We start from the raw sequence: 22,522 nt of genomic DNA, 5'->3' as shown, positions 1-22,522 counted from the left end.
AAGGAGGGAATGACACGATGGAAGAAGGGAGACCAGAAGGCCCTTTCCAGTCGCCTGGGGTCTGAGAAGCAGCCTGGGGGTGGTAGGGAAGAGGTGTGAGAGCAGAGAGAAGAGGGCGCCCAGCTGAGGGAGCATGGTAAACAAAGGGGGCTGGACTGCAGAGTTGTGAAAGTTGGGGTGGGGGCGGGGAGGGGAAGGCTGGGTGTGGAGGACATTGGGAGATGGGTCAGGCCAAGGAGCTGGGCTTAAAACGGGTGGGCAGCTGGGAGCCATGAAGTGTGTGTGAGCTAGAGAGGGCATATTTTAGAAGCGTCTAAATTTTAGAAAGATCATTCTGGGGCAGGAAAGGATGGAGACTTGGCCTAATGCTGAGCGTCCCCAGGCTGTGAGAGACAGCCAGGCACAGACACCCCTAGGCCCACTGGGTTTGCATCCAGGCTGGGGCACCCCAAAGGGGAAGCAGAGAAGGCCTCCTGGAGGAGGCCCCTGCTCCAGGAAGCCCTCTCTGCCCCCTGCGCACCCCAATTGCTGACCCTCTGGCTTAGCCTGACTTGGTGGGGCTGAGGGTATCTGTGCTACCTTTGCTTTCCTCAGACCAGGTACCCTCTACAGCTGAGGCTCGGGGTGGAGGCGTGGGCACGGGCAGATGGCGGATGCGTATAGTATATTTGGCTCATCAAGTGGTAGGTCATTAGATGAGAAGTGGGTGGATAGGAACTAGGGCTTTGATGGATGAGTGTTCTCCGGATCTAAGCCAAGGGAACACCTTGCACATAGAGCAGGAGGCAAGAAAAGCAGGCCCACTGGGTGGCCGCAGGCAAAGCCGTGGGCTTCGGCAGGTGCACTCAGCCCCAGAGCCCCACGTCAAGGCCGGGGACATTGAGGCCAGTGGCCCTGACCCTCATCTGTCACCCACAGACACCGCATCCCCTCCCAGTGCATCCCCGAGCTCCAGCAGCCCCGCCTCTCCCGCCGCCGCTGGCCACACCCGCCCCAGCTCCCTGCACGGCCTGGCCGCCAAGCTCGGGCCACCCCGCCCCAAGGCCGGCCGCCGCAAATCAACCAGCAGTATCCCACCCTCCCCACTGGCCTGCCCACCAGTGCCTGTGCCCCCACCCCGCTCACCGTCGCCCCTACCTGGGCACCCGCCTGCACCTGCCCGGTCTCCACGGTTGCGCCGGGGCCAGTCGGCCGATAAGCTGGGTTCGGGCGAACGGCTGGACGGGGAGCTGGGGCGCCGCAGCCGGGGGCCAGACTCGGAGCTGGTAGTCATGCGGAGGCTACACCTATCGGAGCGCCGAGACTCCTTCAAGAAGCAGGAGGCTGTACAGGAGGTGAGCTTTGATGAGCCCCCCGAGGAGGCCACCGGGCCGCTCACCTCCATACCGCAGATTGCTGTGGAGGGCGCCAAGGCTGTGCCAGGAGCCTTTGGTCCTGCCGAGAAGGACTGATCCCTCCCACCCGGCCTCTCTCTGGCCTTCAAGTCGGGCTTTTTTTGTGCAATGTTTTTTCCATAAAGTGACTCTCGGATGGAGACTGAGCCACCAGACTATGACACCTGGAAGGCGAGAAGCCATCTCAGTCCTTCCTGGAAAAGAGACAGCACCTCCCTCGTGTGCCGGTGCACATCAGGGGGCCGTACTTAGGGGCAGGAATGGGGGACAAGGGTGGCATTGTAAATAGCAGCAAATCCCTGCGACTAATTTATTACTTTTTATAAGCGATAGGTAGACTGAGCCGCCATTGTGAAGGTGGCTGCCCGGGTCCTGCCCCTTGCCCCTGGGACCCCCCACTTGCAGACGCTGCCCCCTGGGCTGAGAAGGAAGCACTTTGGACAAGTCATGTATGTTTGTGTTTTTTAGGTTTTCTGTATTTTTTAGTTTGTGTGTGTGTGTGTGTGTGTGTGTGTCGCTTGATCCCATCCTGGCTCAAGACCCACTGATTTGAGGGGATGGATACAGGCAAGCTTGCCTGTCCGGGCCCAGTGTGGATAGGACTCGGACAGTCTATAATGACCCCTCCACCACAAAACAAAGCAATCTCAATGATGGACTGGATCCTGAAAGCTATGTCTCACTGTCATAGCCTCTGTCCCTAGGCCAGTCGTGCTAGACTGTGCTTCTAGTCCCGAAGGCTTCAGCCTGGAGGAGGGGGTGTGCGACCTGGGACTTTGTTGGATGAGCAGAGAGGTTACCCGCTCCACAGGGTGACACCGATGCCCTGGGAGGGAGGCGCAGGCCTCCAAGGGTACTGCCAGGGCAGGAGAAGAATGTCCACCCCGGACAAGCTTTCATGTGCTTGATGCCCACCAGAGCGAGCCCTTGACCCTGATGTGTCTGAAACATCCTATGGGGTGGGCATGGGTTCCTTCAGTGTATCACAGCCTTCCTAGAATGAAATTCAAGTGAGAAACCCAACTGGGGGGGCAATGGGGCCCAAGTTTGAATCTCGGCTTCCCTGTGTGGCTCTGGGAAAATGGCTTTCCCGCTCTGTGCCTCAGTTTCCTTGTGTTTACAAAACTAATCCCGATGACTATTTATTAAGCACCCATCTTATGCCAAATGCTTTTATTCGTGGCTTCGCCCTCAGCCAGCCTTGAGAAAGCTGCAGGTGGTGGTGTCATCCCCGTTTTACAGACTGGTGACGGAGGCCTGGTGAGGGGTGGAGACTTTGTCCCACGATCACCTGGTGAAAAACCGTGCAGCCAGGCCCTGTCGTGGGTACTGTCAACAAGGGAGCTGGAATGGAGAGGCTGGTGTCAGATACAGCGAACTCCATCTCCAGCTCTCTTCCCCAGGCTGCTGTGTGAGACACACCACACACCTCACAACCTCCATTTCCTATTTGGAGGTGGCTGGCAAGATCACTGTGCCCCACAGGGTGAGGGCACATCCCAGGCACTGTACCCACTCTGCATCCTTCCCAGAGACCCTCGCCCAGCACTGGCTGGTGCTGGAGCTAGACCAAGGCTGTGCATGACTTGCTCCCTCCTTCCATCCTGGAGCTGACCGTGAATAAAAGCCCACATTTACAAAAAGGAGGCCCAATGTCTGGATTCGTGAGGGGGAAAGAAAGGGGTAAGGGGAGAGCGTGGTGGGGACAGGGTGAAAACTGGCTTCATTTGAAGGGGTTTTGAAGGCTGCACAGGAGTTCACCAATGAGACTCTGCCTGATGTCTTCTCCGGGCCCTGAGTACCCAGCATAGGCTCCGCTCTTAAAAGCTTCATCCAGACACCGATCTGGGGCCCCGAGCTGCGTTAATAAAACAAAACAACCATCTTTGTGTCCTTTCTATACAGGTTTTTGAACTGTACCCTGTCCGCCACAATCCTCCACCCCGCACGCAACCCCAACTCAACTCAGTGTTTTGGGTTATCTGGGCAGAACCAGAAGCCCTTGGCCACGCCCACCGCTGCCGCTTGTATTCGGCAATTCCGGAAACAATCGTCTTTTCGGGGCCCTTGCGGAGCGTGTCCTCGCGCTCGCAGGGCAGCACATAGTTCAGCTGTTTCCGGACGCTCTAGGCTGCCATGGAAACGCTTTCAATCCCAGCAAGTTTGGCTCTTTCCTGAAACGCTCAGGTTTCTGTTGCGAGCTCCTTTTCCACCCCACCGCCTCCTGTTCCCGGAGCTCGGGGCCGCCTCGCGCCCTTTGAAGCCATCCATACTTAGGCAATTTTCGGAAGCTGGTCCATCTCTGGATCTAAACTCACAGGGCCTCTTTCTGTGTCCGAGCACACCCGGTTCTTTGCAGAAACTGCAGTCTCGGGGCTCAGCCTCTGTTCCATCAGTCCGGCTGGAAATCGCTCGGCGATTTCCGGAATAACTTGGGCATCGCCGAGCCCAGCCGAGCCCAGGGAAACGCTTCGCTAACGGGATTGCGCTCGGCTGTTTCCGGAAGAGATCGGCTATCTCGCGGCGCCCTCTGCCCGCCAGTCCCGCGGGAGTATGTTCGGCTCTTTCCGGAAATGCTCGGCCATACCGAGGCTCCGCCTCCGCCTCGCTTCACGCGCCCGGCCCGAACGCGCTCGGCCATTTCCGCCGGGGGCGGGCCCGGCTGTTCGGAACCGCGGCGGCTGTGGCGGAGGCGGGGATCCCGCGGCTGCGGCGACGGCGGCCGCGGCGGAGCCACGGGTCGGGCTCCGCTCCGTGTGACGGCGGCCGCGGCGGCGGTGGCGGCCGCGACCAGGTAAGTCCAGGCCGGCTGGCGTGGCTGGGCTGGGCGTGCGCTCAAATGGGGGGCGCCTAAGCAGAGTGTGGGGCCGAGGTGGAAGTCGACGCTAGCGCCTAGCTGCATCGCGTCCCGCGGGAACCCGGGGCCTCAGGGAGCGGGAGGCCTCGGGTTCGACCTGGCAGCGGTGCAGCCCGCCAGGGAAGGTGGGGAGAGGAACGGGGTGCCTCCAGGCAGAGATAAGGGGCTAGGGCTGCGGCCCCAAATGGAAGGCGGCCCTGCCTGGAGTGGGGCGTCGAGCAGTAATAAGGGGCACCCAGGCATTGTGTGGGACACAGTGAGATGCAGGAGGGTCGGGGGTCGACCCCACTTCCGTTCCCCTGGAGGCTGCTGGGTCCACGCCGGCCCGAGGACGCGTCTGAACACGCGTGAGCGCGCGGGCCTTGCGTCCAGCCGCCCAGCCCCTGGCCAGGCCTGGCCCCTCCACCCGGCCTCTTGGATTCCCCGGGCGCACACACCGGGGCGTGTGCAAACGTGTGCACGGTGGGGCGCGGAGGCGGCCGGGGAAGCGGATCCAGGCGGTTTCCTGGACGTCCCCTCGCTGGGCCTCAGTTTCCCCACCTGTAGAATGGGGGCCCATGGTCCAGGAAGCGGGTACGTCTGGGCGCCCCGGAATGTGGAACCTCTGCCCCCTGCAGAGAGTCCCTTCTGGGGCTCTCGTGGTGGTCGGGGGGATAAAGCCCCGACCCCCTGTCTGGCACTCGAGGACCAGCGTGGTCCACGGTGGGTGGCTTTCATGCAGCCACCCCGAACTCTTGGCAGACAACTTCCCCTGTCAAGCCTTTGCACGTACTATTCCCTCTAGCCAGTACTCTCCTGCCCTTTCTGAAGACCCGCCCTCTAGAAAAGCCTGCCCTCCCCCACTGCCCTGTCTCAGGAAGACCGAACCTGTAGGGCTGAGACTGGGAATGTAGGGCTAAGACTGGGAATGTTGTCCGGGTGGGCAGTTTCCCCGGGACTGGGCGCTCCGGGGCGGGGCGTGGTCACCAGTAGGCCATGCACCCAGCAGCCTTCCCCTTGGTAGCTGTGATGTCCTCCAGCCTTGAACCCTCTCCCGGCTCCGTGGAGGCTCCCTTGTCCTCCCCTCACTCCCCTCGTGTTCTGAGATCCTACTCTAGGCCTCTCCTTGAGCCAGCCTGGGACACACACGCACACTTCTCCCCTGCAGACACCTGGGACTCACTTGTCGGTCCTTTGCCCATGCTGGGGCCTCTAGCGGGACCTGCTTTCCTACCTCTTTGCTCCCTTGCTGCCCCCTGCGTTCAGCTGGCCTGGCCCCTTCTCGGGGCTCCTGTAGCACCCTGAGCATTGCCCATCACTCTCTACCCACCGCGGGTATAACCAGCCGAGTGACTGCTGCCTCCTGGCATCCATTCTGTGCTGTGAAGTTTGGCGGGTCTCAGTTTTTGAGCCCTGGCTTCATGGCCCGCTGAGTGGTCTGACAAAGACCTCCGGGCTCTGAGCCTCAGTTTCTCCACCTCTAACGGGCAATGAAGAGCATGCAGTCTGCCTGGGGCAGAGCTCCCGAGAACCCCAAGGGCTGCTGTTAATACCCATTTTACAGCTGGGGAAACTGAGCCTAGAGAGGGGCCCCAGGTTACCTAGTGAGTCAGGGGATTCCACCCTCAGATTTGGGTCCATCTCTGGGGCGGGGGTGTGAGGAGCCCAACCTGGCTGACGCTGCCCTGCCCCTCTCCCCCTAGGTCGGCGTCCTGGCCAAGCATGGTGACAGCCTGTGCCCTCGGCCCCCTCGTCTGGCGCAGCCGGAAGAGCCGCCAGCCTCGGGCGCCGATGGCCCCCCGTGTGAGGGAGTGAGCAGCCCGGCCCTGCCCTACGGATTGAGGGGGGACGCAGCGGCCGAGTGACCCGAGACCACGCTGCTGACCCCCTCCCACCAGCTAACGAATGGTGGACCGAGCGATGAGTGACCCGCGTCAGGGTCCTGGAATGACGGTGGGAAGCAGGGCATGAGCGACCCCCGTGGTCCCCTGTAACTTCTTGGTAGAAGTAGTGAGTGGTCGCGGTGCCCCAGGCCGACTCAGCGGACCCTCCCGGCTGTCGCCCCAGCTGATGGGGCCACTGGGGCGCCGAGCAGCCGCGTGACCGTCCAGACCCCACCCTGCCCAGCCATGGCCGGTGCCGAGGGCTTCCAGTACCGCGCGCTGTACCCGTTCCGCCGGGAGCGGCCGGAGGACCTGGAGCTGCTGCCCGGCGACGTGCTGGTGGTGAGCCGGGCGGCCCTGCAGGTGCTGGGCGTGGCCGAGGGCAGCGAGCGCTGCCCACAGACCGTGGGCTGGATGCCCGGCCTCAACGAGCGCACGCGGCAGCGAGGCGACTTCCCCGGCACCTACGTCGAGTTCCTGGGTCCCGTAGCCCTGGCCCGGCCTGGCCCTCGGCCACGTGGCCCCCGCCCACTGCCCGCCAGGCCCCGTGATGGGCCCCCTGAGCCAGGTGAGAGCGGCAGGCAGGGGCAGGGATCCCCCCAGACCCTCAGCTTCCTCTTCTTCCTCGTGAAGCAATGGCACGTCTTCCAGGGGAGGAGGAATAAGGACATCTGGTGGGTCAGCAAGTGCTGACTGCCCCACTGTCAAGGGCGGTTCGTGGCGCGGGGACGCAGCGGCGGGCACGGGCCTGGCCCTGCCCCTGCGGGGCTCCTGGTTCGAGAAGGCGATGAGGTAGTGAAAAAGGCTGGGAGGAAGGAGCCTCGCGAGGGTGAAGGGCTCCGGGCGGCAAGCAGGGCCCAGGCAGAGGCTGAGAGGTAGGAATGTAGTAGTGGGTGCCGGAGCAGCCCGCGGCGCGGAGCAGGAAGGGCCGGGCAACCGGGGCTGTGCCTCAGGGACTTTGTGGGATTGATTTTGAGGATGGGGGGCGGCGGGGGAGTGTTGAGCAGGATTCAGAGGTTCCCTTGAGCTTCATCCCTCAGTTTGCAGATAGGGTCCCTTGGAAACCTCGCCCCCCTCTCTGTTATCCTCATTTTATCTGGATTCCAAAATGAAGGGGCCCACAAAGCCTAAATAAAGAGGATGGGATGATCGTTCAAGGCCCTGCGGCACACTGGTATAGGAGGACCCCACATCCCTCCCCAGAGACCCTTAGCCATTGGACTCCCGAGGCGTGTTCTAGAAGGGAAGAACTGAAGGCCCCGGGGGTATGCCGAGATCGCTGTATGCTGGGCAGGGCACGTGGGTTCCAGTCAGGGAAACCGAGGCTCAGGCTGCAGGGAGGAGGCTGAGAAGTGCTGAGTGCCTGGCAGTCTGCTCCCGCCCTCACAGCACCCAGGGAGGCCCCACATACAGATGGGGAGACCGAGGTGCCAAGGAGTCAAGCCACTCTCCCAGGCTCCGTCCCCCAGGGAAGGCCAAGGCCCTGGGAGGTGCCATGGCCCCAGCCTTTGGCCTGCCCAGTTTTGTGCCAGAGGGACCCTGATGCCCCAAGAGGGTTGCACCGGGACCCCACAGCGTGGGGCCGGCTGGGGGGCACAGAGGCTGCGTGGTGCTAAGTGTTGGTGGCATCTGGTGCCTCCAGGGCCGGGGCCCACGTCCCGCCTCAGCCTGCAGGAGCAGGAGGCGGCCCCATCCGGGCTCCCAGCCAAAATCTGCCTCTCCCCCTGGTAACAGCCGCCTCCCTCCTCTGCCTGGCCTCCGTCCAGCCACCACACACATGCCCACTCCGGGTGGCTGCCCAGCCCCGCCCTCCAAGGCTTCCAGGACTAGGTGACAGCAGCTAGGGCCAGCCCCCTTCAGGCCTCAGTTTCCTCATCTGGCAGCAGGAAGAATCAGTCCTTTGCACGTTCAGGCCCTGCCTCCCCTGGGCCCCAGGACCACCCAGCAGCGCGCTGTGGCTGCCTGTGTCCCCTCCGTCCGACCCCACACGGGGAGCCGAGTACGGGACTCCAGTGTCACCTGGGCCCCCAGAGGCTGGTTGCTTCCTCCCTCCGCCTCAGTTTCCCCATCAATAAAATGGGGGTGACACCTGTTCTCATGAGACTTCCCTCCCCGCTTTGCAGACTAGCCAGCAGCAAGTTTCAGGACTGTGCCCCCATCCTGCTGCTGTCCCCCACCTCATCTCCCCTTGTTCTCTTTTTCTCTCTCCAGCGTTTTTGGCTTCGCTGGGCCTTTCTCCAGCTTCAGGCACCACCTGGCCCATCACTCAGGGAGGCCCCGCAGGCCTGGGCTTGCCCTTGCTGGATGCCAGCGCCGCAACAAATGGTGGCCACGCAGGCAGAGCACGCCCGAACACAAGGGGCCTGGCAGAGCGAGAACCGCAGGGCTGGGAAGGCCTCACACCGCTGGGAGGGGGGCCAGCATTTTTAAAACGGGGCAAATCCTTTTTTTTTTCTTTTTTTAAAGCAAGGGGACTTAGAAAATGGAGAAGGGTCCTTGAAATGAGGTGTTCTGACCCGGATAGGGGATACCGTCCTTTTATTCTTTTCAGCCACTTTATTGTTCCCATTAAGGGAGGGCGAACACCACCAGCCAGTTTCTTGCTTAAGGGAACTGAGGCACAGAGAGGGTGGGTTCTGTGCCCAACGTTGCACAGCGAGCAACAGCGGCAGCTGCTGTAGTGAACTCCTGCAGACTCGGTGGCTTCAAGAAACAGGGTATTTTCTCCCTGTTCTGGGCTCTGGAGGCCAGAAGTCCAAAATCAAGGTGTCGGCAGGGCCGTGCTCCCCCTGAGGTCCTAGGAGTGGATGGTTCTTTGCTTTCTTCCAGCTTCTAGCACCTCCAGGGGATCCTTGGCTTGTGGGCACTACACCCCAATCTCTGTCTTTGTCTCCACACGGTCTTGTCTCCTCATAAAGGCACCCGTCATTGGATCGAGAGCCCTGAATCTAAGAAGATCCCCTCTCAAAACTCTTACCTTAGTTATATCTGCATAATAAGGTCACAGTCACAGGTGTTAGGATTAAGATGTGGACATTTCTTCTGGGGAGACAGTAATCAACCCACTACCCCTGGTCTCTGGAGTTGTGTAGACTGGTATTTTAACCCAGAAAATTGTTTACCGCCAACCCAACCCGCCCGGCCCCTCCAGCCAGGCTTCTTGGCTTCCAAAGTTCGGTGGTTTCAGATGCCAGGTGCTTGCCTAGACCAGATCCTACCTGGAGCCGCCCAAGCTGAGGTCCAGGCAAGGAAAGGGACTGGGGTCCTCCCAGGGACCCCACCAACATGTCCCCTTCTGCCAGGCCTCACGCTCCCTGACCTGCCAGAGCAGTTCTCCCCCCCTGATGTGGCCCCCCCTCTCCTGGTGAAGCTCGTAGAGGCCATTGAGCGGACAGGTGAGCCTCTGCCGGGCTGCAACCCCTGTATGCTGCTTGCTTACCTCTGGTGATGGGCAACTCATCCTCTCATGGGGCTGCCACACCCCCTCTGCATGGAAAGCAGCTGAGCTTAGCTGCCCTGGACCTCCATGCAGGTGTTGGGGCAGTAGCGACTCCTCCGGGTGGGATGGGAATGTGGTCACGGGACCTGCCCCTGCATGTGCTGTGCCCTCTGGCACCATCTCTCTCCCCTCCCCCTGCTGTTAGGATCTCTGGGAGGTTGAGTAGCCATCCCCGGCCCCACAGGGGGTACGGGAAGCATTTCAGAGCTGGTCTTGCTGTCTGGGGTAGGGCTGACCCACCCCTTCCCATACCCACTCCTCCAGGGCTGGACAGCGAATCCCTCTACAGGCCTGAGCTGCCCGCCCCGCGCACAGGTGAGCGGACACTTGGATGGGCAGGGTAGTGCGGGGGGGGGGGAAGAGCTGGCCCCGGACCTCCTGGCCAACCCTGCCCCCCCCCACCCTGTGCCCCCGCAGACTGGTCCCTAAGCGACGTGGAGCAGTGGGACGCCACAGCCCTGACAGATGGCGTCAAGAGCTTCCTGCTGGCGCTGCCCGCGCCCCTCGTGACGCCCGAGGCTGCGGCCGAGGCGCGCCGGGCCCTGCGGGGTGAGCCTGGCGGGGAGCCCGGGTGGGAAGGGGGGCCGGGGCGGACCGTCGCCGGCCCCGGCTCACCCAGCCCTGGCCCTCTGTCCGCAGAGGCCACGGGGCCCGTGGGGCCGGCGCTGGAGCCTCCGACGCTGCCACTACACCGCGCGCTCACGCTGCGCTTCCTACTCCAGCACCTGGGCCGGGTGGCCCGGCGTGCCCCGACTCAGGGCCCCGCGGTGCGTGCCCTGGGCGCCACCTTTGGGCCGCTGCTGCTGCGCACGCCGCCGCCCTCGCCGCCGCCAGGGGGCGCGCCCGACGGGTGAGAAGCCAGAGGGGGCGGGGCTGGGGCGGGGCTGGGGCGGAGCTGAACGGGGTTGGGCTTTAAACGGAGGGCGGGCGGGGCGCCTCCGCCCTGAGTGGGGTCGAGGCCGTGATCAAGCCTTGTGCACGCGGCCCTGGGGTTGAGGCCAGAGCTGTTGAGACACCAGGACGAGTAAGGATACAAGGGTGGGATCTGTGGTTCCCGGGAAGACCCCGGCAGCCTTGAGACCTGAAGGGGTGGGGCCCAGACCGCAGAAGAGGCTCGTGGGTGGTGCCGCGCGCCTTCACTTCTGCGCCCGCTCCCCCGCCAGGTGCCAGACTCCTGTGCATTTCTTGTACGAACATTCACCGAGTGCTTCCTGCATATGCATAAACAGGAGTGGGCCTCCCACACCTGCCTGCCATCTACTCTTCCCTGCACACGCTTTCACGTACCTCTGCCCCGCATGCAAGGACCCTGGGCCCATCAGGCCCTACCTACCCCCTGCCCTCCCCTTTCCCCTAGGACTGAGCCCAGCCCCGACTTCCCAGCGTTGCTGGTGGAGAAGTTGCTTCAGGAACATCTGGAGGAGCAGGAGGTCGCACCCCCAGGTGACACCCCTCCCCCATGTTAACTCGTGTCATTGGAAATCATGAATGCTTACTTGGAGTCCTGCCCGGGATCAGCAAGGAGCCAGCCACAGTATTCAGTGGGTGCTCAATGTACCCTTCTTGTCCTGTCCCCCAGCGCTGCCGCCTAAACCCCCCAAGGCCAAGCCAGCCCCTGCCAGCCTTGCCAACGGGGGGAGCCCGCCCTCGCTGCAGGATGCCGAGTGGTACTGGGGTGACATCTCCAGGTAGGCTTGTGGGACGGGGCCATGTGGTGGGACGGGTCTCTGGGAGGGCGCCCCAATCCTGGGTGTCCCCACAGGGAGGAGGTGAACGAGAAACTCCGGGACACGCCTGACGGCACCTTTCTGGTCCGAGATGCATCTAGCAAGATCCAGGGGGAATACACGCTGACTCTCAGGTGGGGGCCGCCCCTTCGGGGATGACTGGGTGTGAGCGGTGGGAGGGAGGACACGCAGGTCAGAAGGACGGGGGTTGCATGGAGAGCGGGGCATGTGCACCGTCAGGGTGGCTGGGGGTCCCACCGGCGGCCGACACCCCTCTCACCCGCCCCTAGGAAAGGCGGGAACAACAAGCTGATTAAGGTCTTCCATCGCGACGGGCACTATGGCTTCTCAGAGCCGCTCACCTTCTGCTCCGTTGTGGACCTCATCACCCACTACCGCCACGAGTCACTGGCCCAGTACAATGCCAAACTGGACACACGGCTCCTCTACCCAGTGTCCAAGTACCAGCAGGTGTGCAGCCGGGGTGGGCGGGCAGTGCCAGCCTCCGACATAAGCGTCCCAGGTAGCTTCTCTGATCACACACCGGGTGTCCCTAGGACCAGATCGTCAAGGAGGACAGCGTGGAGGCGGTGGGTGCCCAGCTCAAAGTCTATCACCAGCAGTACCAGGACAAGAGCCGAGAGTATGACCAGCTCTACGAGGAGTACACACGCACCTCTCAGGTATCACAGGCCCGCGCACGCGGGGAGACCCAGACATGGAGGGGCGGCGGCAAGGCCACAGGGACTGACGTCGGCTCCCAGGTCACAGAGCAGTCACTTAGCACCTGGGACTGCCCTAAAAACAAAAATCAGTGCATGCGTTGTCAAAAAGAGAAGGCCCCAGCCGACCTCCCAGGAGCAGCTGAGTCAGGACCTAGAAAATAGCTCGGCTGAACCTCTGTGTTTCTCTGGGCTTCAGTTTCCCCATCTGGAACTGTTTGCTGGAGCCGCAGGTCTTTGTTATTTCTCCATACCCTTCAACCTGGGTGGCATTCAGAGTGATAATAACCTGACAAAGGGCTGGAAACGGGCGCAGGAGATCGTGGGAAAGAGCAGCATCTTTTACAACAGGGAGGGGGGATGGGACTCCTGGGTGACTCCGTCGGTTAAGCAGCCGACTTCAGCTCAGGTCAGGATCTTCTGTAAGTTTGAGCCCCGCATTGGGCTCTGTGCTGATGGCTCAGCACATCTGACTTCTGACTTTGTAGGAAGCTTTTGTCAGGTTCCACAAGATGATGTATGGAAAGTACTCCACGCAGCCTATACCCTGAGGGGGACCCCCATGAACTGTAGGTAGCAACTAGATTCATCATTTTTCCTTAAGGTTTATTTACTTATTTTGAAGAGAGAGAGCGCACGCGCATGTGAACAGGGGAGGGACAGAGACAGAGAGAATCCCAAAGCAGGCTCTGTGCAGTCAGCGTTGCACACTGAAGCCACACTACTAGCTTCTGGGAGCTTAGGCGGGAGATCTTGACCTGAGCCAAAATCAAGAGTTGGACGCTTAACCAGCTGAGCACCCCCCAGGTGCCCCTAGATTTGTCTTTAATTCTCAGCAGTGCTAACAGACCCAAGTGTTTGTAGGGTACCCCAAAGAGGATCTAAAGGAAGCGTTGATTTGGGGGCTGGGGTTCTGAAGGCTGAATAGGAGTCCGTTGGGTACAGGAGGAGCTAGAGGAATGATGCACCTGACAGAGGAACAGCTTGAGCCATGTCTCCATAGCAGAGCTGGGAACTGCCTCCACCCCTCCTGAGGGACTTGAAAGGAACCCCAGCAGGTACTAAGAGGCTCCCCCCCACTTCAGGAACTGCAGATGAAGCGGACGGCAATTGAGGCCTTCAATGAGACCATCAAGATCTTTGAAGAGCAGGGCCAGACCCAAGAGAAGTGTAGCAAGGAATATCTGGAGCGCTTCCGCCGAGAGGGCAATGAGAAGGAGATGCAGAGGTGAGTCATCTCCTCTGCCCCACCCTACCCCACCCTTCCCTGATCTGGTTTGGTGCACTTGGGGAAAGAAAGCAAACAGAGGGGACATCCCGAGCTCCAGGAGGGAGGGAGGGTCATTTGAAATGGGCTTTGAAGGATGAATAGGAGTTCACAAGGGAGCCGCTCCTCCCACAGGATCCTGCTGAACTCAGAGCGGCTCAAGTCTCGCATCGCGGAGATTCATGAGAGCCGCACTAAGCTGGAGCACGAGCTGCGTGCACAGGCCTCGGACAACCGAGAGATCGACAAGCGCATGAACAGCCTCAAGCCGGACCTCCTGCAGCTGCGCAAGATCCGCGACCAGTACCTCGTGTGAGTGCCCTGGGTGCACCTGCTGGTGAGGTCTGGGACATGTGCTGCCCACCCATCTCTTGTCTTCTTCACCGAGCGGCCCCACCCTGCCCCTGGGGCCCCTCTTCTGCCCACAAGCCCCCCTCCCTGTCACCCAGGAAGCCCCCTTGGAAAGGCCGCCTGTGGGTCGGCCTCAGCCTCGTGGTGGTCTGTGAAATGGGAACGCTGATCCCACAGGGTGCAGTCGTTGGGAAGCCACCCTGGGAACGCTAAGTGTCTGACCCAGCACTCGGGAGGCCCGCAGCAGCACCCCTACCCTCACCCCCGCCCAGGGCTGAAATCCGGCCTCTGCCCACCCAGCCACTGAGGGCCTCATCGAGGGCTTCTCCCTCCCACCACTGCCTCAGATGCGTCTGTGTCCCTGCTGTGTGCGGGGCGCCGGGCTCCAGGCCACCTGCACGTTAGCACATTGTTTGTGCAGAGCCCTTTGTAAAGTTGGCCCGTAACAGCTGCGGGAAACAGGTACAGCACAGGGCCGCCCACTGTGTGAAGGCTAAGTGTTAACAGAAGCATAAGTAAGGGGGGAGTTCCCTGGAAGAACCCCAGGTTCGAGCTTTCCTTGACCAAGCCAAGGCTGACCCCTTGTGGCAACTGGCGGTATTGCACCCAGAACCTGGCCTCTCGTAGGTCGGCCCTTGCCTCAGGCCAGGCTGCCGGGGCCACCGCAGCCCAGCCGGCCTGGGCTGTAGCCTCCGTTCCCCACCAGCAGAGCGGGATGAGCCTACCTTTCCTCTCCCTCCAGGTGGCTTACCCAGAAAGGTGCCCGGCAGAAGAAAATCAACGAGTGGTTGGGGATCAAAAACGAGACTGAGGAGTAAGTGAACACCCGACGGGGGGGGGGGGGGGGGGGGGGGAGGCAGGGAAGGCTTCCCAGGGGAGGGGCCGTTTTCGGTGGGCTTTGGGGAATGCGTAGGAGTTCACCAGGGACAGAGAGTTGCCCTGGCGGCGGGAGAGCCGCAGAGGCTTGCGGGTAGGTGAATGACCAGGGTACCCCCCCTGTGTCCCCCACAGCCAGTATGCCCTGATGGAGGATGAGGATGATCTCCCCCACCACGAGGAACGCACGTGGTACGTGGGCAAGATCAACCGGACGCAGGCTGAGGAAATGCTGAGTGGCAAGCGGGATGGTACCTTCCTCATCCGTGAGAGCAGCCAGCGGGGCTGCTACGCCTGCTCTGTGGTGTGAGTGCGAGTGCCGGGCGCAGCGGGGGTGGGGGGGGAGGTAGGGGTTGTACACGTCGCGTCGCAGCGCTCTCACTGAGCACCTACTGCGTGCTGGACCTTGGAAAGAGAGCCAGGAAGAAGCCCCCGAGTGGCTGCCCAGGCAAGGGGGGGAAGCTAAGGCAGGAGACTACGGTGGCGGCGGTGGCCCAGGGTGGGGTCCAGCAGATGGGGAATTTCGAGGAGTTCGCCTGGTGGGAGGGGCGAGGAGCTGGGAGGCACCAGGGGGAGCCCAGCTGACCCGCCCCGTGGCCTGCGCCCCCCGCAGGGTGGACGGCGACACCAAGCACTGTGTCATCTACCGCACGGCCACGGGCTTCGGCTTCGCGGAGCCCTACAACCTGTACGGGTCGCTGAAGGAGCTGGTGCTGCACTACCAGCACGCCTCGCTGGTGCAGCACAACGACGCGCTCACCGTCACGCTCGCCCACCCCGTGCGCGCCCCCGGCCCCGGGCCCCCGCCGGCTGCGCGCTGAGCGCCTGGTGCCGGCCGGACGCTGGGCTGGCAGTCCCGTCTCTCTGTCGCTGTCCCTTCGTCCGGGTTTTCTGTCCTGTCTCCTGTACGAATCTCTTCCTGTTTCTCCTTCCATTTCTCTCTCTGAACCTCTCTCCGTCTCTGCCTGCCCTTCCGTCTCTTTCCCTTCCCACCCATCTGTCCTTCTCTCTGTCTGTGTGTCTGTGTCTCTGGGTTGGGGGGTCCTACCTCCCCAGCCCCATACCCCCACCCTCCTTCATGGGCACTGCCCTCCCCAAGGCTCCGGCCACCCCTAATCCTGTGCCCTGCTCCCCCTCCCCTGGGGTCCCTGAGCCCCACCTGGCTGCCCCTGCCATGTTTACAGAGGCCCCTGGGCTGCGCAGCCCCAGCCTGGGTACCCCAATTTTTAAGCCATAGACCTGGGGTCACGGCAGGAAGGAACTTTACTCAGCCACTTCCAGGAACCTCGGCTGGGACATTCTGGGCCGGGCGGGACCCGCCCCACAGACCCCAACTTCCCCTCCGAACCCTGAAGTGAAACCACCGCTCGGTTATCCCCACGCAGGGGCCGCCGCCAAGAAGTACCCCCCAAAAAAGGCAAAGAATTCAAAATAAACTCACAAGCCGGCCCCACCCGGCACCAGGCTTCCCAGAAATAGGGGCCCCCCCGGCCCCGCTTGGGTGGCTGAGACGCATCACTGCCCACGGCACCTCTGCTCAGTGCAGGTTCAAGGCTTCTCCTCGATCATGTTGGGTTCTGATTTTATTTTCTTCTTGACTGTAAAGCCCCTTTTTCTCTCCTCTTTTGGGACGAGAGCCCTGGTTTTCTACACTCCCCGCGGACACCCCCCCCCTCCCGGCCTGCCCAGCGAGGCTGGCCGGCTGATTTTGTATGGTACGTTCATGCTGGTACGGATATAAAACATCGAACATGTGGATGCTTCCATTGCTGGTGACGGGACTTCGCGGCTGCTGTGTGCCGGGGACCCTGGCGTTCACAGGGTCACACAGACTGGGCAGCCAATGAAGGCTGACAGTCCTACCTCCCTGCCTTCCCGCCACCCGGCTGAGCTACCTGTGACCAGAGAACTTGAGAGGCCTCCCCAAGACCACAGGGGGCAGCGAGCCTCAAACCCGGAGCTCTGCCCTCCGCTGCGGCCTCTGCTCAAGGCCCCCCACACTCCGGCCCCGCTTCTCACCAGCGTCCAGGCTGTCCCCCGGCTTTGAGTCCCCAGCACGCAGCCACCAGCCAGGCCCTCGGGAAAAGCCACCTCCCCTCTGGTGGGCAGCTTCGTCATTGCCAGGTGGGGTCAACGGCACAATCTTCTCATGCCACTCAGAGGGCACCCCCCTCACCCCCCCCCGGTGTCCTTCATGCCCTCAGTACCAGCCCCTCCCTGCAGACTCTCCTCCAACCCCCTTCACCCCCACCCCTGACATTCAGGCCTCCAGGTCCCAGAGGACATTGACCTGGAGCCTCATGGTGTCTTTGACTTTGACCATTCACCATCCTCCCCTCTCCAGGGTCCCTATCTCTCAGCCCTCCTCCCCCCCCCAGAGCAATCTGCCCTCCCCACTCCCCCCCACCCCAGAGCAAGCTTTCTGCCCTCCCCCCTCCAGGTACAGCACTGTCAGGGCCCAGCACGCCTGCAGCAGCCCGGGGTCCATGAACAAAGCTGCTCCTCTGACCCATTTCTCCTACACTGGGCTCCCAGGGCCAGGAGCTGCTCCCCTTTGGCCTGAGGGCCCGGGTTTTCCTCAGGGCTGTCCCTGCTGTGCCCCACGAGAGACTCCAGCCCAGACGCTGCCTCCTGCGGTCCTCACCCACCATGTGGGGGGACACAGGAGAAAGGTCACCTGCTAGGTCCCATGATACCCGCAGGCTGAGCCTGGAGACCAGAGATAAGAGCCCACACATAGCCTCCAGCAGGTGCTGCACTCGACCACCTGCCGCTTCCTTGGCAAAGTCCTCCCCTTCTGATCCTCGATCCCTCGCACCGAGTAGGGTCAATAGTTGCTACCCCCACCCCCAAGAGTGAGTCTCTTAAGGGCTGGATGATCACATGCATGAGGTTACCTTCAGAAATTCATCGGATAGGGCTGCGGCCTCGTAACCACTGGAAAACTTGTAGCAGTTGATAGTTTCTTCCGTCCCGTGTCCTGCGTCCTGCGGGGCTCAGGGCAAGCACACAAACTCTACAAAGTTGCCCGCTCTGTCTTAACAGAGAGGTGGCAACAATGGGCTTTGCAAAGGGTTCAAAGAAAGGGACTTGGCAGGCTCATCCCGCCACGGGGACTTCAGAGAAATCCCCCCAACCCCCTGCTCCCAAGCCTGCTGCGGTGGTCGCCAGGCTGGGGCTTCTCCCAGACCTGAAGGAGGCAGAGCTGGGGACTTGGCCATAATCTGGGCCAGGTTTGGGCGTTTCCTCCCATGGGATCAGGCCCTGTGTCATGCCTGGTATTCGAGGCCCCATGAGGCCTGAACATCTGGGTTGTTTCATTCCCTCACCACCCCCAGCCTCCGCCTCGGGCTAGTCTCTGCCTGTGCTACTGTCCTGCTGTCCTGCGTCAACACCTTCCCACCCGGGCCACCCCACTCCTAGCCTGGGGCCACCCTCCCTCTGCCTCCCAGCCCACCATGTGGCTTTATTCCCCAGACTTCACTCTTCTCCCCATTTTACAGAAGGGGAAGCTAAGGGTCCATCGCTTGAGGGGCCCAGTACAGTCTGGAGACAACCCCGGGTCTGGCTGATTGCGGCAGGTTTGGGCCCCCCTCCGTCTATACCGCGTCCCCCACGCTGACCGTCCCATGGGAGCTCCCTACGAGCCTGGATGCCCACCCCCTCCCCCAAGCTTTGGATGGTGGAGAGAAGGAACTCCAGCTTTCCTCTTACCCGCCACCCCCACCCCTGCCAGGGCTTGGAGGACCAAGAGAAGTGAGGGGCCCTCCCCCCACTGGCTTCTGCTTTCTGGCCCAGCTGTGGCCAAGCCTGAGTCAGCCCTGCAGGACCACGCTTGGTGGAACGGGAGCGTCGTCGTCGGGGTGGGGAGTCTGAGAGGAGGAGGGGGCTCGAGGGGCAGGTCTGATGGGTTCAGAGTGGGGTTCCTGAGCAAGGCTGGGGTGGGGTCCGGCCTACGCCAACCCTCCCCGCTCTCCAGCGGGGGGCCAGCCCCAATAAGAGCGAGCAGGGTAGGGAGCCGAGGCTCCCAGGCTAGGAACGGGGCCTGGATCACCCCTGGCCAACCCCAGAGTGGTCTGCGGGAGGTGGAGACACTCCTCCTGCGCTCTCGCTCACTCTCGCTCTCTCTCTCTCTCTCTCTCTCTCTCTCTCTCTCTCTCTCTCGTTCTGCCTCTGTTTCTGAAGCCTCCACCTAATCTCTGCTCAGGACTTCTTTCCCCAGCCTCACGTGACAGGGTGACCCCGAGGGCCAGGAGGGGCTGAGGGAGTTGGACGGGCAGTCCCATGGGCTCGTGATGGCGGGCCCAGCACCTGGCGGGAGTGAGGAGGGGGGACAGGCTGGAAAGGGACCCAGAGAGATCGGGAGATACCTAAAGACGCCAGCCCCAGCTGACAGGGGCGTGGGCACCAGGAGGCGGGTCCGGCCCGGGGGGGGGGGGGGGGGGGGGGGGGGGGGGGGGCTGGGCCACCGCCGGGTTAAAGGCGGCTCCCTCCCCGGCCGCCGCCGCTCTCGCCTCCGCACGCCTGCCCGGCTGTGATGGCCTCGTCGCCGTTCCTGCTGCCGGCGGCGCCGCCGCTGCTGCTGCTGCTGCTGCTGCTGGGGGTCCCCGCGGAGGCGCGGGCGTCCTCGCTGGAGATGTCCCCCGAGGGGGCGGCCGCCTGCCGGGTAGGGACGGCGACGCGGCGGGTGGGCCGGCGGGTGGGCCAGCGGGAACCGACACCCAGGCGGGGGACAGGGGCTGTGCGGGACGGTCGGCTCCTCCCCTCTCCCCAGACTTTGCCGGAAAAGCCCCGGGTCCCCGGGACGCTGTCCCGACGGGCGCCGACGAGCCCCACCCCGGGCCATCGTGGCCTCACTCGGTGTCCTTTCACTTTCCCATCTCGCGTCGAGACTCTCCAGCCGTCCTCCACGCATTCCCGCCCGCCCAGCCCGGAGGTGCATTGAGCACCTAGTGCATACGTCTGGGGCGGGAAAGGAGTCTCCTTTGGCATGCCAGGGGGAGCCCAGATAAGTCGGCCCGCGGCACCAACACTTGAGGCGCTGCTTACTGGGTGCATCTCGGCCAGGGAAGAGCTCGCGTGCTTCTGGTGCCGAGCAAGCAGTTGCCCCGAAGCTGAGCGACTTGGTCACGGCTGCACAGACACGAGCTGTCGCCTTCCGTCCGCTGAAACCGGAAGTCAGCACATATTAGGCACCGCCTCTGCAGTGGGGACTAGGAGGGGTTCACTTGGGCCCCTTGAGAGGAAGAGTAAATAAGGAGTCAGCGCAAGGGTAGGGCCTTGCTCAGCTTGGGGCCAAGGCTCTCGGGTGAGATGGCAACAAATGAGCATGCATTAGTCTTCTGTGGTATGCACCTCTGAGAAGGCAGGACCAGCCATATGCATGCCTTGAGTCCCTACTGCATACAGTTCCCCTGGGTGAGCAGTTCCACCTCATCTGAAGGAAAGCAAGACCTGTGCATAAATTAAGTGCCTGCTGTTTGCAAGTCTTGTCACAACCGTTTTGCAGAAAATCTGAGATTTAGGAAGATTTGGGGATGGAATAAAGCCTTAGAGTCCGGATTCTACCTGGCAACATCTGAAAGGAGTGCAAAATGGAGCACCTACTGTGTGTAGCTGCCTTTCTTCAAGAGAGCCAAGCAGGACTGTACTCCCTTCACACACCCCTTCCACCCACACAGGCTGGGGTCCTGTGCCCACAGGAGCCCCTCAAGAAGTCACAATCACCGCCTGTCAACGTGAGCCTCTACTACGAGGCACTGTGCCCCGGCTGCCGGGCCTTCCTGATCCGAGATCTTTTCCCGACCTGGCTGATGGTCCTGGAGATCCTCAATGTCACACTGGTGCCCTATGGAAATGCCCAGGTACCTCGGCGCTGGGGAAACTGAGGCACTAGGCCAGAGGCAGGGGCAGCTGGTGGGCCAGCCAGCACTCACCCAGCTGCTTTGCAGGAACAAAATGTCAGCGGCAGGTGGGAGTTCAAGTGCCAGCACGGTGAGCAGGAATGCAGGCTTAACAAGGTGGAGGTGAGCAGCTTCCCAGAGTTCCTGAGCGGTGGGGGCGGGGGAGGGGGCGGGCAGGCATGGAGGCTGGGGAGGCTGCCCGATGTAAGGAGGGCAAAAGCAAAGCCCAGAGGGGATCGGAACCAGCTCCATCCTCTGCCTGTGTGCCTCCGTTTAATCATATCTTCATTCACCGCTTGGTGAGTGAACTACTCCCAGACTGGTGTAGGGGTGCTCTGGGCCTGCTTCATGCCCCTGCCTGTCTGCTCCCTATCCCACAGGCCTGCTTGTGGGACCAGCTGGACAGGGATGTGGCCTTCCTGACCATCGTCTGCTTGGAGGAAATGGATGACATGGAGAAAAATCTGAAGCCGGTGAGCCACACCCCTCACGTGGGCCAGGTTGGGAGACCCTGGTCTTCCCTGTACCCGTCAGACAGACCCAGGCTCAAGTCTTAGCCTGACCACCACGCTCTCTGTAGCCCCAGGAAAATGGCCTTCCCTCTGGAAGCCTCAGATCTCTGAATCAAGGGAACAGAGATGTTTTGGAGGCATGGGTAGATCAAGGAGGGCTTCCTGGAGGAGGTGCCTCTGAGCTGGGCTTGGATGAACAGAAATGAACAGGGACACGGATGATGATCCTCATGCGGGGTATGGGGATGACAGGACAGGCCCGCCTACCTCTCAGGATGATGTTGAAAAACAATTCCCAGTGGAGTAACTCATGAATGCCAATGGTTTATTCATTCATCAAACATCTGGACCACCGAAGGGGCCTCGCCCTGGGGCGCCCCCAGCCCTGCAGAGTCAAGGTGGGGCCAGAAAAGTGCAGAGGAGGAGGGAGCACTCAAAAGAATCTGGGGAAGGAAGTGGAAGGGTGTTCCCAGTGGAGGGAACAGCACATAGAGAAGCTCTAAGGAAAAGGAGACACTTGAGGGGTCAGGGCCTGCGGGTCTGGTCTCCTGAGAGGCAGGAGCTTAACTGACTGAGCCACCCGGCCTTGCCTTGAGGCAGGAGCTTAAATACTGGCCTCCCCTCAGGCAAATATTAAGCACCTGTTGTCTGTGGGCCTGGTCGCACTCCTGTGGACCCAGATGTCTCCTGTGGCCAGTGAGGAAACAGAAGCTTGGCTTGGGGGACTGTGGAGACGCCGTTGGGGAGATAACAGAGAGGAAGCTGAGGCAATGGTCCAGCTCACCACCAACCCTTCTCCACCCTCAGTGCCTGCAGATCTATGCTCCTGACGTGTCCCCTGACACCATCATGGAGTGCGCCCTGGGAGACCGTGGCACAGAGCTCTTGCACATTAACGCCCAGCTTACGGATGCCCTGCAGCCGCCCCACGAGTATGTGCCCTGGGTCGTCGTCAACGGGGTAAGAGCTCTCAGAAGCCTCGGCGTGCACCCCCCCCCCCCCGGGGATGATGGAGGCGCCCACTGGCTTGGGAGGCAGGGGCCAGACTCGGGGCCGTTCGCAGCCCCTTCTGGGCCGGACCAGGGTTGGTGGGGGCTGGGGAGACCCGGGAGACTGGACGCCTTCCTGTCTTGCTCTGCACAGAAACCCCTGAAAGATATGAGTCAGCTCCTAAGCCTCGTGTGCCACCTGTATCAGGTAAGCTGGACGCGGAACCGAGGGGGCGCCGGGCGTGGCCAGGGACCCCTCCCAGGAGCCCCAGCTCACGGACATCTCCCTCAGGGTGAGAAGCCAGACGTCTGCCAGCCCTTGGCCAGCTCCCACAGGGAAGTCTGCTTCAAGTGACACCGGGTGGCCCGGAAGGGAGCTGCTGGAGGAAGAGCCGCCCCGGTTTTTTCCGATCCCTGACTCTCAGCAGCGGCTGTTCCTCACCCAGGGAAATGTCCACACATTCCGTGAAGCCCAGTTTCAGAATCCTGTCCCAAGATCAAGACTCTGACAATGGTGCTACTGTGAAACCACCTTAATAAACACTTCTGGATGTTGTGATTCA

General features: G+C 61.9%; 3 protein-coding genes across 12 annotated transcripts in view; all 3 read left to right on the top strand.

Annotated features, from left to right (window-relative positions):
* Window positions 1-3,037, top strand: part of MAST3 (microtubule associated serine/threonine kinase 3) — a 38,816-nt gene extending 35,779 nt beyond the window's left edge. For 8 of the 10 annotated variants that reach the window (XM_039243329.1, XM_039243326.1, XM_039243325.1 and 5 more), the window contains one exon: window positions 919-3,037. In XM_039243329.1, the coding sequence (XP_039099260.1) occupies window positions 919-1,451 (533 nt within the window). In that variant the 3' untranslated portion in view covers window positions 1,452-3,037. The remainder of the gene's footprint in view (window positions 1-918) is intronic. The other 2 variants (XM_039243324.1, XM_039243327.1) reach the window with 1 other exon arrangement.
* Window positions 3,038-4,091: 1,054 nt separating this feature from the next.
* Window positions 4,092-16,311, top strand: PIK3R2 (phosphoinositide-3-kinase regulatory subunit 2). Its single transcript, XM_039243420.1, has 16 exons — window positions 4,092-4,188; window positions 5,934-6,681; window positions 9,416-9,508; window positions 9,877-9,927; window positions 10,030-10,161; window positions 10,252-10,462; window positions 10,970-11,055; window positions 11,192-11,300; window positions 11,375-11,473; window positions 11,630-11,810; window positions 11,897-12,022; window positions 13,147-13,289; window positions 13,464-13,640; window positions 14,422-14,493; window positions 14,691-14,861; window positions 15,169-16,311. Exons 2-16 carry the CDS (start codon window positions 6,360-6,362, stop codon window positions 15,374-15,376), a joined length of 2,181 nt encoding a protein of 726 aa, XP_039099351.1. The 5' UTR covers window positions 4,092-4,188; window positions 5,934-6,359; the 3' UTR covers window positions 15,377-16,311.
* Window positions 16,312-19,047: 2,736 nt separating this feature from the next.
* IFI30 (IFI30 lysosomal thiol reductase) lies at window positions 19,048-22,522 on the top strand. The gene is made up of 7 exons (XM_039243271.1): window positions 19,048-19,221; window positions 20,237-20,419; window positions 20,507-20,581; window positions 20,839-20,931; window positions 21,778-21,930; window positions 22,114-22,167; window positions 22,252-22,522. The coding sequence occupies exons 1-7, from the start codon at window positions 19,093-19,095 to the stop codon at window positions 22,312-22,314; spliced, it is 750 nt and encodes a 249-aa protein (XP_039099202.1). The 5' UTR covers window positions 19,048-19,092; the 3' UTR covers window positions 22,315-22,522.

The sequence above is a fragment of the Hyaena hyaena genome, unplaced genomic scaffold (genome assembly GCF_003009895.1).
Source record: "Hyaena hyaena isolate Hyena2069 unplaced genomic scaffold, ASM300989v1 scaffold_227, whole genome shotgun sequence".
In the NCBI taxonomy this organism is placed as follows: domain Eukaryota; kingdom Metazoa; phylum Chordata; class Mammalia; order Carnivora; family Hyaenidae; genus Hyaena; species Hyaena hyaena.
The sequence above is the reverse complement of the archived record's forward strand: the minus strand, read 5'-3'. Positions and strand labels throughout refer to the sequence as shown.